This window comes from Megascapheus bottae, chromosome 5 (genome assembly GCF_031878675.1).
Source record: "Megascapheus bottae isolate mThoBot1 chromosome 5, mThoBot2.hap1, whole genome shotgun sequence".
NCBI lineage: Eukaryota > Metazoa > Chordata > Mammalia > Rodentia > Geomyidae > Megascapheus > Megascapheus bottae.
Window position 1 is genome coordinate 75,009,774 of NC_143513.1, and position 15,880 is coordinate 75,025,653.

Below are 15,880 nucleotides of genomic sequence, written 5' to 3' on the forward strand. Positions count from 1 at the left end.
CTAGTATGCATTAAAGCCCTGGATTTGGCCAGGTGTGGTGTCTCACACCTACAATCCTAACTATTCAAGTGGCTGAGATCTGAGGATCATGGTTCAAAGCCAACCCAGGCACGAAAGAGTCTACGAGACTCTTATCTTCAATTAACCACCAGAAAACCAGAAGTGGCACTGTGGCTCAAGGGGTAGGGTGGTAGCCTTGAGCTGAAGAGCTCAGGGGCAATGCCCAGGCCCATAGTTCAAGTCCCACAACCTAACAAAAAAAAATAAAAACAAAACAACAACAAAAAGAAGCCCTGGGTTTGATCCCCAGTACCATTAAAATAAAAAAAGGAAATTAGCACCTGGAAAACTCAGAGTGAGGGAAAAAATAAACTACAGAAAATAGCCAGCACTGGTGGCTTACATCTGTAATCCTAGCTACTCAAGGAGGCTGAAATTTGAGGATGGTGATTCAAAGCCAACGTGGGAAGGAAAGTTTATTATGAGTCTCTTATCTCCAATGAACTACCAAAAAGCTGGAAATGGACCTATTGCTGGAGTGGTAGAATGCTAACTATCCTTCAGCAAAAAAGATAACAACCAAGCTGGTTGTGGTGGTTCATGCCCAGGCCCAGAATTCAAGCCCTACAAAAATAAAAAAATCCAGCAGTAGAACTTGAGCAGTGGCTCAAGTGGTAGAATGATAGTGAAAAAACTCAGGGACAGCACCTAGGCCCTGAGGAAAGAAAGAAAGAGAGAGAGAGAGAGAGAGAGAGAGAGAGAGAGAGAGAGAGAGAGAGAGAGAGAGGAAAGAAAGAAAGAAAGAAAGGGAAAGAAAAGAAAGAAAGAAGGAAAGAAAGAAGGAAGGAAAGCAAGCAAGCAAGCAAAAAAAAAAGGGGGGGGGGCCTGGAGTTTGGCCTAGTGGAAGAGTGGCTTGCCTAGCATGCACAAGGACCCGGGTCCAATTCCTTGGTACCATATACATAGAAAAAAGCCAGAAGTGGTGCTGAGGCTCAAGTAGTAGAGCTCTAGCCTTGAGAAAGTCCAAGGACAGGGCTCAGGCCCTAAGTTCATGGCCCAGGACTGGCAAAAAAAAAAACAAAAAAAAAAAAAAAAACAATAGGGATAGCAGCCTAGGTACTGAATTCAAGCCCTAGGATTAGTACCAAAATAAATAAAGTAAAATAAAATAAAAACCAAGGCATTGAGTCAGCAGTTACAGAGATCTAGCCATTCACACATATATTTAAAGAAATGCAAATTAAAAGACAGTATCATTTAGCATGTATAAGCTAAGCAAGAGTCGAAGAATGACTTTTACAATTCAATAATATGAAAATTTTACAAAGAGACCTATTCTAGGTCTTATTCAAAAGAACTGAAATCTTCCAGAATAAGGGAGATAGTTCAACTATGATAATATATATATATATATATATATTTTTTTTTTTTTTGCCAGTTTTGAGCTTTGAATTCAGAGCCTGAGCACTGTCCTTGGACTTTCTCAAGGCTAGAGCTCTACCACTTGAGCCACAGCACCATTTCTGGCTTTTTCTATGTATGTGGTACTGAGTAATCGAACCCAGGTCTTTGTGTATGCTAGGCAAGCACGCTACCTCTAGGCCAAACTCCTGGCCCCGATAATATTTTTAAGATGTGCAAAAAAAAAAAAGGATTGTGTATGACAAATGCTTATGAAACAGCTAAATAAAAACTGTGTAGAAAATGCATATGCATTGATGATCACAATGGAAACCAGCAAGCACTGGCAGGACCACAAAAGCCAGCCAGTCCTTCGCGTGGGGCAGGCACTCAGGAAGTACAGGTAGGAACGGCATGGCAGGATCTGCACTAGACTCTCCCCCTCTAGACTTAGTGCTTTGTGTTCTCTGTTTCTTGCCATCCTGGGGCTGGAACTCAGGGCCTGGGCACTGTCCCTGAGCTACTGTTGTTCAAGGCTAGCACTCTACCACTTGAGCCACAGCATCACTTCTGGCTTTTTCTGTGCATGTGGTACTGAGGAATCGAACCCAGGGCTTCATGTATGCTAGGCAAGCACTCTACCACTAAGCCATATTCCTAGGCCCTAAAATCAGAGTTTACCTTCTATTTGCTTGTTCCATGTCCAACTCCATGTCCAACTTTTTCCTCCCAGGCTGACATTTTCTCCTTTTCCATCTTTAATTTCCACAGGCTGTGAGGTAGGCATTATTATGAACATCGTTCATAAATGATGACATGAATAAACTGTTCTAAAGGAAAGCTCAGCAAAGCCGTGCTTTTGATGCTTCCAAGATGGCCGAACTTCTCACTTCTCCCTTTTCCTTTAAGGTTTACCTGAGCAGGGCTTGCTGGCTGACAGAGCCGGGACAGGGACAACAGGCCTGGCTTCTGCTGTCCCAGGCTTGTATGCTCCTTGTTTCTCAAGGCCCTGTGAATGCTCAGTAGAAGAAGCTGAGTTATCTAGAAGGAAGAATAAAGAAATGAACTTTCTGGGCCAGAGTTTAGCCTAGTGGTAGAGTGCTTGCCTAGCATGCATGAAGCCCTGGGTTCAATTCCTTGGTACCACATACACAGAAAAAGCCGAAAGTGGCTCCTACTTGAGTCATACTCCCACTTCCAGCTTTTTGCTGGTTAACTGGTGATTGCCTCTCAGGTTTGTGTGGCTGGGCTGGCTTCAAGCCAGGATTCTCAGATCTCAGCCTCAAATAGGATTACAGGCATGCGCCCCCACCAGTGCCTGGCTCTCAAGTGAGTTTTCCTTCCTTTTACAGTATAGACTCTCCGAAGTACCTCACTCCAGGTCATTCCCAGCCACCTCGGAGATACCTACCTTTACTCTCAACCATCTGGTGCAACTCCGCATGCTTATAGGCAGAGATGATCTGAAAATTCACAACACTTGAAACACTCAGTCCTTGGTCCTCCAGCCACTGGAGGGTGGCAGCATGGATGAGCTGATGGGACCGTTTGCAGGTCTGAAGTGTGCACTTTCCACGCACAAAGTTCTTGCACACGTGGAACTTGGTACATTTCTCCTTGAGGTTGCAGTACCCATAGGGGGGGTGACCGCCTTTGTTGTACAGCAAACAGACCTGGAGCAGAAAAGGGGGCGCATTTCAAGTCTGACAGTTCATTGCCTTGTTTTTATTTTTTTCATGTGGGTATAGGGACTTGAACTCACTATCTCATGCTTTCAGTGAGTTTCCTTGCTCATGGTTGGCTCACTACCACTTTGAGCTACATCTCTAGTTCACTTTTCTCCTTTTCCTTCCTTCCTTTCCCTCTGCTTTCTTTCTTTCTTTCTTTCCTCCTTTCTTTCTTTCTTTCTTTCTTTCTTTCTTTCTTTCTTTCTTTCTTTCTCTCAGGGCCTAGGTGCTGTCCCTGAGTTTTTTCACTATCATTCTACCACTTGAGCCACAGTTCCACTGCTGGATTTTTTATTTTCTTGCCAGTTCTGGGCTTGGGCTCGGGGCCTAAGCATTGTCCTTGGGATTTCTCAAGGCTAGAGCTCTACCACTTGAGCCACAGCACCATTTTCGGCTTTTTTCTATGTATGTGGTACTGAGGAATCGAACCCAGGTCTTTGTGCATGCTAGGCAAGCACTCTACCACTAGGCCAAACTCCCGGCCCTCACTGCTGGATTTTTGAGACTAGCCTGAGCAAAAAGTTCATGAGACCTCATCTCAATCAATGTGTGATGGCAGAGAGTACTATTATTTCTTCTGCATTGGAATAAAAAAGAAAAGGCTCTTCATTTTAGTAGAATAACTAAAGTGAAAAAGAAAAAAAAAAAGCTGGGGGTATGGGTTAAGTCAATGCATCTTTTTTTAACAAGAATGAGGCCCTACCTCCCTGGCAAACCCAAATAACCCATGCATACAAAACTGAACCCAACTCCCATAGCTTTGAAGCAACTAGAATTCTGATCTAAAGCCAAAGAGGCAAAGAGTAACCACCCTGTAAGAATGCAGTGGGGAGAGTTCAAGGTGACTCACCTCTGGTAAAAGGCCCGGGTCATTCTGCAAAAGCAGGATGCGAAGCTGGGCCTCATTGAGGCCAAAGAGCCCATGGTTTTTCAGGACTTGGATGTTGACCGGGGTGTGGATGTCATGGGAAAGGGTACACATGGACCTAGGAGAGTACAACAGCCTTGGTCAGACGCCCAAGTGAAGCAGGGGAGGTGAGTGCAAGTCCCTTACCAGGGTAGCTTCTAGCTACTGCAATGATAAAAATAAAAATGCTGACTTGGCCAGATATGGTGACTCATGCCTGTAAACCCAGTTACTGGGGATGATGAGATCTGATGATCTTGGTCTTGGGATAGGCATATCCAAAAGCCTCTTCATCTCCAATTAACCAGCAAAGAGCCAGACATGGAGGTGTGGCTTAAGTGGTAGAGCACTTGAGCAAAACGAAGCTAAGTAAAATCATAAGGCCGGCCAGCCACAGAGTCCGCTTACCTAAAAGTGTTTATGCAGGAATTTAGATAAAGCTGACAATAATAGCATTATGATAAGAGCCTAAAGGACAATCGAAGTCATCAAAGTCCCTGAGAATGGCTACAACTAATTTTATTATTGGGAAACATTTTTGCAAGACCTCACTCACAACAAATTATGCTAAGAATTTAAATGAAAATGTTAGCACATTGCACATCACCTTTTTTGAAGGACTATGGCCAAGGATATCCTGTAAAGACTACAAATAAACAAAAAAAAGTTGACGATTGGAAAGAAAAGTGCTCCAGGAAATGGAAACAAAAGGTGTGTGCTCCCTTTGTTGCAGTTTCCATCGTTTTTTTTGGTTTGTTTGTTGGTTGGTTGGTTGGTTTTTTTCTTGTTTGTTCCTTTATCAGTCTTTGGGAGGGTAAGAGGAGGCACAGCAAAAGAGAGGCCCTCTCGACTTATGTAACTGTAGCCCCCTGTATGTCACCTTAATAATTACCATAAAATAACTTTAAAAAAGTAAAATAAAGCGCAAGGCCCTGAGTTCAAGGACCAGGGTCTGAAGACACACACACACACACACACACACACACACACACACACACACACACACACACACACGCGTGCGTGCGCGCAGGGACCCCGCACCCCGCATGGGGCGGCCTCGGGGGGTCCCGGGCCCCCTCCCCGAGCCCCTCACCAGCAGTCGCGGTGAGGGCACCGGCCCAGCATGTGGCGGCGGCAGAGGTGCAGCTGGTCGCAGGCCGGGCACTCGCCGCGCTGGTAGCGGGCGCAGAGGCGCGCGGCGGTGACAGCCACCACCCTGCAGGCCTCGGCCGGGGCGTCCGCGCCGCCCCGCGCGCCGCCCGCCGCCGCCTCGGCCTCCGCGTCCCGGCCGCCCGGCCGCGCGTCCACCGCCTGCAGCAGGAAGCGCTCGGGCCCGGCCCGCAGCAGCACCGCCCGCAGCTGGGCCTCCGACAGCTCCACGTGGCCGCGCAGGTCCCGCAGGAGCATGCGGCCGCCGTGCGCGCACAGCACCTTGCTGAGGAACGAGCACAGCGTGGGGTCCGCCATGGCCCCGGCCCCGCGCCCCAGACTCCTCTCCGGCACATCCGCCCCAGCCGGCCGGGGGGCGGGCCAGGAGGCCCAGCCACGGGGTCTGGATCTCCTGGGGGGAAGCCGGGGACCCTGTGCCGCCCCTCCAGTGAGCTGGGGAGGGGTGTGGGGAGTCGTGGCTGAGCTCACCTGGCCGCAGAGCAGGCCAAACCGAGCTGTGCGCCTGTGTGTGTGTGTGTGTGAGTGTGTGTGTGTGTGTGTGCTGGCGCGCGTGTGTGGCTAGACGTGTGTGTGTGTGTGTGTGAGTGTGTGTGTGTGTGTGAGTGTGTGTGTGCACGCGCGCTCATCCTGGAGCTTGAACTCGGGGCCTAGGCCAGACCCCTGACCTCTACCACTTGCGAAAACAGCTCCATTTCCAGCTTTTTGGTGGCTCATTGGAGTTTCTGACCAGGCCGCCTTCAAACCGTAATCCTTAGATCTCAGCCCCTGGAGTAGCTAGGATTCTAGAGATGACCACAAGACCTTTTTGGTTGGCCAGAGGTGGGGCTTGCACCCAAAGTCTGAGCATTGTCCTTGGACTTTTCTCAAGGTCAGAGTTTTACCACTTGAGCCACAGCACCACTTCCAGCATTTTTTTTTCTTTTTTTCTTTTTTTGGCCAGTCCTGGGCTTGAGCTCAGGGCCTGAGCCCTGTCCTTGGATTTTCTCAAGGTTAGAGCTCTACCACTTGAGCCTCAGCACCACTTCTGGCTTTTTTCTATGTACGTGGTACCAAGGAATTGAACCAGAGTCTGAGTGCATGCTAGGCAAGCACTCTACCACTAGGCCAAACTCCCAGCCCCTACAAAACCTTTTTAAATCTTACTCATTACAGCATCTCATCACCTGTGTCCAGCCATTTGGCAGGACAGATGGGTGTGTCTGTGTGTGCACTTGAGTGTGCACGCGTGAGACAGAGACAGTGACAGAGAGAATGTTTGGAGGTCTTGTGGGTGCTAGTCAAGAAATGTACACTGTCCAGACAGTACAAGAGCGAGGACTCTATTTGCATACCCAATGCTATGGACATGGTACTGGAAATATAAACACAACTACATAGACATGAAAACTTATGACTCTATAGATATAATGTTTTATTACAAAAATTAATATGTATCTATGCCATACAAACCCTCGGCCTAATTTTGATTATGTTCTAAAATCTAAGTGCCAGTGATTGTATATAGAGATTCCCTTCTTGAATACTTGTTTGTTAAACACAGCATTTGAAATATGATGTAAAAATCAGTTAATAAATTCTTTAATAAAGTAACTGTATACTGACCTATATCCTTAACCCATAGCTATTTTAAAATAGCTAGCAGTAATGTTTCTAGAAAACAAGATAAGTAGTCAGGAAAAACAGGCTTGAGGAGCTAAAAGCCTGTATTTTATTGTGCTTGCAGTGAACATTCTAAGGTAAACGGCTCGTGCATAGTCACATTTTATGTAAGGTATAGTGGAGATTCAAAGCTACTCAAGCAAGATCCAGAGGCAGAACCTCAAGTTTGAGGCCAGGCAGGATGGACATTATTACAACCCTGTCACTGGTGGCAAGCCAGGGTTTGTGAAGATTCCTTTAAAAGAGGAAGGCCAGGCACTCACTGGTGGCTCAAGTCAGTAATCCTAGCTTCTCAGGAGGCTGAGACCTGAGGATCACAGTTGGAAGCCAGCCCTGTGAAGGCCTCATTTTCTCTGATCTATCTCCAAGCTCCAGGACTGATTCCATCCCCCACCCCACCCCCACTCACCCCAAAAGGACTCTCCATTCAGGGCTTTTGTCCTGGGACAAGTACAATGGTAAGAAAAGTTGACAGAACTTTTTTGTGCAAACATAAAAAGAGGCATGCTCTAGCAGGTAGCGCGGGGTGCTCACAGGAGACACCTCCAGTTGTTTTGACATCAGTGGTATTTATGGCTAAAAGAAAGTAGAATTGGGATCTGGTTCCTAGTCACCCCATGGGCACAAGTTTCTTTTTGTTCTAACACCTGGTAACATTTTCTCATCCTTGATGTTACAGCATTTATCACTTACACCAAGAGACCTCAAGGTTAGCCTGCTAGACTTGGTTGTGTTGCCCTTGAGTTTTTTAAACAAAAGCTTGAGTCACTGATGTCTGGAATTTTTTTTTTTTTTTTTTTGCAGATAAAGGGTAGGTTCTTCACACATTCCTGTCAAGACAGGTGTCTCTCCTGAAGATAAATATTAACAAATACTTTTTTGTGTGTGCCCCAAAGGGATCATTTTCCAAGAATAAGTGTCTGAAATTTTCTTGCTCAGTCAGGGAGCTTGCCAGTTAGCTGGACACTCAAGCAAGGTCAGAGGGAAAGAGCTGTTCTAGTTTTTCTTTTTTTCTTTTAACTGACTGCTGCTGTTTATGAGGGAACACAGGCTTAAGGCAAAAGTAGTGCTTCTGTGTCTTTGTTTTTAATCAAGCTCTTGACCAATGCAGTGTTTGTCTCTAAATTCCTGGCTGCTCAATCCAAGAACTCATTTTCTCTGATCTATCTTACCTCAACCCTATCTCAAAAAGAAAATAGTATGCCATAAGATTCAGTCCCTCAGGTGAGGCATGAGAAGAGAAAGGATATAGATAACTTTTGAGGGATAGAGTAGTAGGCAACAAAAGCTGTGAAATTTAAGTGCGAAGAACATTATTGGGGGCAGGGAAGGTGTCTCAGTGGTAATGTTTGTCTAGCATGCATGAAGCCCTGGGTCCAATTCCTTAGTACCACATATACAGAAAAAGACAAAAGTGGTGCTGTGGCTCTAGCAGTAGAGTGCTAGCCTTGAGCAAAAGCAGCTCAGGGTAGCTGGGTATGGTGCACGCCTGTAATCCAAGCTACTCAGGAGGCTGAGATCTGAGGTTCAAAGCCTTCTGGGCACAAAGGACCTGAGACTCTTCTCTCCAATTAACCTCTAGAAAACGGGAAGTGGGGCTTGGCTCAAGGGTAGCCTTCAGTTGAAGAGCTCAGGTACAGTGTCCAGGTTGAGTACAAGCCCCATGACCCCTCCCCAAAGAAAAAAAAAGGAAAAAAAAAAAAAGAGAGAAAGCTCAGGATGATGCCCAGGCCCTGAGTTTAATCCCTAGGACTGGCCAAATAAAAAACATCATTAAAGAAGCAGATGTTCGGGGCCTGGAGTTTGGCCTAGTGGTAGAGTGCTTGCCTTGCATGCACGAAGACCCAGGTTCAATTCCTCGATACCACATACATAGAAAAAAGCTGGAAGTGGTGCTGAGGCTCAAGTGGTAGAGCTCTAGCCTTGAGAAAGTCCAAGGACAGTGCTCAGGCCCTGAGCACAAGCCCAGGACTGGCAAAAAAAAAAAAAGCAGATGTTCACATCTGTAATGCTAGCTACTCAGGATCGATATCTGACAATCAACGTTTCCAAGCCAGTGAGGGCAGAAAAGTCCTACAGAGTCTTATCTCTGACTAGCAAAACTGGAAGTGGAGCTGTGGCTCAATGATAGAATTCCAGTCTGGAGAGAGAAAAAATGAAAGGACAGTGCCCGGACCCTGAGTTCAAGCCCCAGTACACATACACACACCATTTCCCCCCCCCCCAATAACTACTCAGTTAATTTTTTTTTGTTGTTTTTGCCAGTTCTGCCTGGCTCAAGCTCAGGGCCTGAGCACTGTCCTTGGGCTTTCTCAAGGCTAGAGCCTTACCACTTGAGCCACAGAACCACTTCCGGCTTTTTGCCTATGTATGTGGTACCAAGGAATAGAACCCGGGTCCCCCTGCATTCTAGGCAAGAACTCTACCACTAGGCTAAACTCCCAACCCTTTTTGTGTCACAGGGTTACCCTGCAGCCACCCCCGGGGCCAGAAGAAGGTATGTTAATTAATGGCTTCCAATCTTTCTCTTCCTAAGTCCATAAGTAAAGATGTGCCCATGCCCTTTCGGTCTCCAACATTACCAGTCCTGCCCTGCCCTGCCCTGGTAGTGTGCCAGGAATTAGGAAGCCAAGAGAGGCAAATCACATCATCTTTTTTTTTTTTTGCCCAGTCCTGGGACTTGAATTCAGAGCCTGGGCAGTGTCCCTGAGCTTCTCTAACTCAAGGCTAATACTCTATCATTTGAGCCACAGTGCCACTTCTGGTTTTTTCCGTTTATGGGGTACCAAAGAATTGAACCTTGAGCTTCATGCATGCTAGGCAAGCTTTCTACCACTAAGCCACATTCCCAGCCCAACATCTTCTTTTGAATAAACCAGTATCTATAGTCAATTATCTTTTTGAAGATACCAACAGAGCAAATAAATGCAGCCAAACCAAATCAATTATTTTTTTATTAAGCAATTTCTCAAATTAAGCAAATAAGAGAAAACATTAATAACAGTGTATTCAATAGAAATCAACCAACATTATCAGTAAATCAAGCGAAACTAACAGATTGGCTAATAAGAAAAGCTGACTATTTAATGCTGGATAGATGCTAAAAATAGACAAATGAAGGCATAAGAGTTTGTTTTTGTTTTGCCTTTTTTTTTTTTGGCTGGTCCTGAGACACAAACTCTGTCTGGGCCTACGTAACTGAGCTCCTTTTGCTCAAGGCTGGTGCTCTACTACTATGAGCCACAGTGCCCCTTCTGGCTTTTTCTGTGATTTAATTGGAAATAAAGAGTCTCACAGACTTTCCTGCCCAGGCTGGCTTCGAACCCTGATCCTCAGATCTCAGCCACCTGAGTAGCTGGGAATTATAGGCATGAACTACTGACACATAACTCACAAAAGCATTTTTAAAACCAGAGGTTTGACAGGTTGGAAAGGACCTGAAGGAATGGACAGTTGAGTTAAACTAAGGGTGCCGGATACCACTAGGGCAGTCGGTTCTGGTATATGGGAATTCGATCCCAAGATACAGAGAAACCACATTCTGCGAGGTTGAATCGGGACTCTTTATTACAAAGCCGGCAACTGAGAGCATATTCATGTCTCAAAGAAACTCAGTGCAGTTAATACAAAGCTTATAGAGACAAACACTACATGATTGGTTTAAGGAAGTAAACCTAGCAAAAGCGTTCACAGAAGCAAAACAAGCTAGGGGGAACAGTTAGATGCAATCGAGGGCAAGCATTCTCTATAGCAAGGCTTTCCTGGAGTCAAACAACCCAGAATACTGCTACAGTTCAAAGAATGACCCCATTTCACTGCTAGAAAGTTTTCCAAAGTGGGTGAAAAGTTCCCATCATTGATTAAGAAGCCACTATGGCATTATTTAGACCCGGTATCCACATTTTAGTTCTCACTGTAGAATATCAGAAAGTGATGGCTTGTTGGCTTTGTGGTAACTGAGAACTGTATGGGCACTGAGGAGATGCTGCCAGATACAGAACAGACATCCCCCAGGAGGAGGGATTGTTCTGCACCTGCACGACTGTCTAATGTCCTCCTGGACATTTACGTAGGATCTAGCACTTGTCTGAGAGATGTGCAATTCATTTGCTTTCTCTGAGACAATCCGTAATGTGTCCTGTGCTATTGTATTACCCTTGCTATAGGTACGGTAACTACAGACTTTCCTTTACCATGGACAGTTAAGGTATGTGGTGTGTTACGATTTACTCGAATACTGGTTTTCATTCTAATGTTATCCACATCTCTAATCTCTCACTTTCCATGAATGTCTTTACAGGAAGTTGGCCTTCCTTAACTCTTCAACAAAACACCCATTCAGAGCAAGAGTAAATGTCTGTCTCATGGCTTCTAACGGAGTCATACCTGAGCATTGATATATTGAATTTCATCTTATTTTCATTATAAATATGTATGTGTGTGTATGTGTGTGTGTGGGAACTCAGGCCTCACACTCTCTCATTTGGCTTTTTCACTGAAGGCTGGTGCTCTACCATTTAAGCCACAGCTCCATTTTTGGCTTTTTGCTCTTTAACTGGAGATTAAGGGTCTCTTGAATTTGTGTATCGGGGCTGGCTTCAAACTGTGATCCTCAGATCTTACCCACCCCTACCTTAGGAATAGGCATGAGCCGTGAGCATGCAGCTTTATTACAAATTTCTTCCCTTCCATGTTTCCGTTGTAATAGACTATTCAGTTGAATTTTTTAAAAAGATATTCATGTGTGCCAATTGTACTACCTATGAATCATCTCAGCATAGCAAAAGAGAGAATGCAAAACAGCTGTTTGGGGTAAAGGGTAAGCAGGTCTTGGGGTTTACGCTGGTCTCCTTAGAGACGGGGTTTCAGGGGGCTGGGTGCAATTAGCATTTTGCATGTGAGAATCAAGTATGCTGAACATCAAGCAATACACTGGATGTTTCCCACAAATAGCAATCATTTTGCACCCTATACGAATTTTGAATGTCTCTCTAGACATTCGTGTAAGACTCACAGCTTGTTCGACAACAGTATACTTCATTTTCTGTCTCGACAATCTGTAAATTCTCTTGTACAGAATATTTCAAAAGTTCTTTCGTTCCTATCATATATACATCAGTGCTATCATTTGCAAGCAAGTTATCTCATGACTTTCTATCCTAACTCTGTTCTCGTTGCTGGGTTTTCATGGTCTCTGCACACCATAGCTTTTGACTGCTCCTCCTCCTGAGTTACTATGTATTCACTATAAACAGGTATAGGCATCGGACGTCTTATATTTTCTAGTACTATAAACGTGTGCCCAAGCGGATGTGCCTTTTATTTCCCTTTCATTCTTTTGTTAGTTTTGTCAAATTTTCCATTTATTTCTAGAATGGCATGGGGTTAGTATATTTATCTCCGACTTGCATTTAAAGATTGCAAAGCAGATGTTGCTAAGGATGTGTCATTTAAACAGGGAAAAAGGCAGAAAGGAGCCATTGAGAACTACTGAACTAGGCCTAAAGGAACTATGAGAGAAGGAAGGAAGGAAGGAAGGAAGGAAGGAAGGAAGGAAGGAAGGAAGGAAGGAAGGAAGGAAGGAAGGAAGGGAGGGAAGACTGTTGTTGGGTCTAGGAAAACAAAAGAAAGAAGATCATCTTTTCATTTGTTGCATATTTCAACCAAGAAATTCAGAAGCTTTAAATACTAATGTAAAAATCTCACAAGTAGAAATACCAACTCAGGTGGAACTGGAACTGGAAATCTGGGCAACTGGCATGGGTTGGTGAGGAAGGAAAACACTTGAATCATAATAGAAAAGGACATATTGGGCCAGTCATCCATGTGCTCCTAAGATGAACTCTAATGCCATTTAATCTGCCCTACATACAAAAAGAAGACCCCAACAGGGACAAGGTGTTACACACAATTTTCATTTCTGCTTCTACATATACCAGAAAACAAAGCTGGTGCCCTAAAGGGTCTGAGGATGGCCCTTTTCATTTCTTTATATCACCAAAGCAAGCCACTATGGCAGCATTTGGGTTTATCAACCAGGCTTGTATGAATCTGGTTAGTGCAATTTAGCCCTCCTAAAATACTGACATTTCCATGAAATCTTGATCTGAGAAATCAGTCTCTGTATTCACACTAATTACAGCACAAATGGCTTCTTTGCCATACATAATCCAGTCAAAGACCCAAACGGGCAGGTTATTTCAGTTGTATCTCTTCATACTATTGCATCTGAGCCAAGCCCCTTGAGTTTTCTAATGAAATATAAAGACAGGGAGATGTGTAACTCACATCAGCTCACTAGGAAGACACTGAACCCTATTTAACTCTGTAGTAATACTTACATTTAACTCTTTTTAGTTTTGTTTGGGGCCTCAGCAAATATTCTACCCAAGATGCAATGTCTAAAGTCCTGATTTCAATGGATATAATTCCATGCCAGTGATTCATTTCAATGATTCCAATGGATATAATTTTCTTGCAACTAACCCCAAACAAAACCACCCTATGCTATCCAGTAAACTAAAGAAGTAGACAGAGAAACATTGATGGAATTGACAAAACTTAGCAATCAAGTTATGTCGAAGACAACGCAAATTCTCCAAAACATTGGAATTATGGGGAGACCTTTAAAAACTAGCTCTGCGAAATGATCACCCTCAGAAGGAATGACTCAACTGGGAAGGAGAGCAAGCTGGGCAGTGGAAATTTTGTATAGCAAAGCTTGGAAGCTACTAAGCTGCTACTTATTTTAAGGCCTTAGGTCAGCTGGCAAGGAAATACCAAAGTCTATTATCTGAGTCGATTTGGTCCTGTAAGAAAATAAAGTGGTTAGGTATCATTAATATTCGCCATTCCTTAACTAATCACACAAGCTTTATCTGATTCCACATATTCGATCAGGTATGCTGGGTAAATCTGACTTTTCTGGAAGATGACATAGACAGTAGGATTCAACTGTGTATCCACACAGCTGTCATACGTGGAAGGAGGGCTCGTGTACGTCATATTTCCTTCAATGGAATCTCCAACAAGGACTCTGGCTACAAACATCACGGTATTTTTGGCATCACATGCGTATCTCTTGTGGGAATAGATGGCTTCTTTTGTAAAGTAATTGCCTAGATATAATCAGAAAAAGATTGAGAATATGATTATAGCAAATCAGATGAGAGCCAGGAGTGTGGCCTAGTGGTAGAGTGTTCACCCAGCATGCATGAAGCCCTGGGTTTGATTCCTCGGTGCCACATACTCAGAAGAGACTGGAAATGGTGCTGTGGTTCAAGTGGTAGCACAATAGCCCTTAGCAAAAAGTGTCCAAGGACAGTGCCCAGGCCCTGAGTTCAAGCCCCAGGATTGGTAGAAAAGAAAGAGAGAGAGAGAGAGAGAGAGAGGGGGGGGGAGGAAAGGGAAATCAGATGATAAGGGACTGTGTCCCAATATCTTACAAATATTTAGGCTAATGCCTATAATCCTAGCTACTCAGTAGGCTGAGATCTGAGGATCATAGTTCAAAGCCAGTCTAGGCAAGAAAGTTCATGAGATCCTTATCTCCAATTGACCACCATAAAACCAGAAGTGACACTGTGACTCAAAGTGGTAGAGTGTTAGCCTTGAGCAGAAGAGCTCAGGAACAGTGCCCTGGCCCTGACTTCAAGCCCCACAGCTGAAAAAGAAAAAAAAAAAAAAAAAAGTGTCTGTATTTCATAGATTCTTTCCCCTATTACCCATGAAAAATCTATTATCATCCTCTAGCATAGCATCTAGGCTCCATTTCAAATCTGCTAGGCTCAGAAACAACAAACTTCTCTAAGATAATATTGCCAAAAATAATATGCCCTTAGTATGGTGATGTATGCCTGTAATTCCAACACTAAGTAGGTAGAGGCAAAAAGATCACAAGTTCAAGGTCAACCTGGGATACATAGTGTGATTCTTGATTCAAAAATAAACAAAGTAAAATTGCTTTTTTTCTAATTGGGGAGGGGAAGAGAACTCCTTATATATAACCACATATATAATTATTTAATTATTTATAACTATTCTTTTATTTAACCATATACATATACATATATATATATATAATTTTTTTATAGGTCACAGGGCCTGAACACGGCCTAGGCACTGTCCCTGAGCTCTTCCACCTACCCCTGAGCCAAGCTCCACTTCCCCTCTTTTCTAGAGGTTAACTGGAGATAAGAGTCTCTGGTCCTTTTGTGCCTGGGCTGGCTTTGAACCTTGATCCTCAGATCTCAGCCTCTGTAGTAGCTAGGATTACAGGTGTGAGCCACCATGCCGGCTTAGCCAGACATATTTAGAAGAGGCTAGTACCAGAACTTAAACTCAGGGCCTGGCCTCCAGCCTTAGCTGGATAGATTTTGCCTCAAGAATTATAATTATTGGAAGGAACATAAAAAGAAAGACAGAATCATGATCCAACTTATAATGATCAAAACAGGATTTGGCAATTCATTGCAGAAACCAACAGGCTTTGCCAACTAGAATAATGAAGGACATGGCTGTAATGGAGGAAGGAGCCCTTCCCAGGCTGAGTTCACATGGCCACAATGGCCGCTACCCCAGGCAGTCATCTGGGAACTCCAGGTCAAAGGCATAGCAAACTGCTATTGCATAGAGGCCAGGGAAGAGGAAGCACACAGGAAGCCAGGCCTATTTTCTGGGTAATATCAAAATTGAGTTCTTTATGGATTATTTTGGGTTTTCGTTTCTTTTCTTTCTTTCTTTTTTTTGCCAGTCCAAGGGCTTGAATTCAGGGCTTGAACACTGTTCTTGGCTTTCTCAAGGACAGAGCTCTACCACTTGAGCCACAGCACCATTTCCAGCTTTTTTCTATGCATGTGGTAACAAGGAATCAAACCTGGGTCTTTGTGCATGCTGGGCAAGCACTCTACCACTAGGCAAACTCCTGGCCCTTATTTTGGGTTTTCACCAGAGACATTTCTGTTACCTCCAGAAATGATCTTTATTATTATTATTATTTTTTTTAAATCTCTACCAA

The 15,880-nt window shown here is 44.2% G+C and overlaps 2 protein-coding genes and 1 non-coding gene across 4 annotated transcripts in view; 1 reads left to right on the top strand and 2 right to left on the bottom strand.

Moving 5' to 3' along the window:
* Positions 1-1,645: 1,645 nt before the first annotated feature.
* On the bottom strand, positions 1,646-5,502 carry Zc3hav1l (ZC3HAV1 like). The gene is made up of 4 exons (XM_090332407.1): positions 5,129-5,502; positions 3,979-4,114; positions 2,813-3,074; positions 1,646-2,442 (listed from the first exon to the last, which is right to left on the bottom strand). Exons 1-4 carry the CDS (start codon positions 5,500-5,502, stop codon positions 2,306-2,308), a joined length of 909 nt encoding a protein of 302 aa, XP_090188533.1. The 3' UTR covers positions 1,646-2,305.
* LOC150063645 (small nucleolar RNA SNORA33) lies at positions 4,420-4,550 on the top strand. Its single transcript, XR_016535755.1, has one exon. It is a non-coding gene; the product is annotated as a small nucleolar RNA SNORA33 (small nucleolar RNA).
* Positions 5,503-12,762: 7,260 nt separating the features above from the next.
* The window catches only part of Zc3hav1 (zinc finger CCCH-type containing, antiviral 1), a 36,922-nt gene continuing 33,804 nt past the window's right edge, over positions 12,763-15,880 (bottom strand). The window contains exon 14 of one of the 2 annotated variants that reach the window (XM_090333383.1): positions 12,763-13,982. In XM_090333383.1, coding sequence (XP_090189509.1) covers positions 13,720-13,982 — 263 coding nt within the window. In that variant the 3' untranslated portion in view covers positions 12,763-13,719. The remainder of the gene's footprint in view (positions 13,983-15,880) is intronic. The other variant, XM_090333384.1, reaches the window with a different exon arrangement.

Coding starts and splice junctions, on each gene's coding strand:
- Zc3hav1l (XM_090332407.1), bottom strand. CDS start 5,502: ATGGCGGACCCCACGCTGTGCTCGTTCCTCAGCAAGGTGCTGTGCGCG. Junction 4,115..5,128: donor TGCCCTCACCGCGACTGCTG/GTGAGGGGCTCG, acceptor GTACTCTCCTAG/GTCCATGTGTACCCTTTCCC. Junction 3,075..3,978: donor ACCCGGGCCTTTTACCAGAG/GTGAGTCACCTT, acceptor TTTCTGCTCCAG/GTCTGTTTGCTGTACAACAA.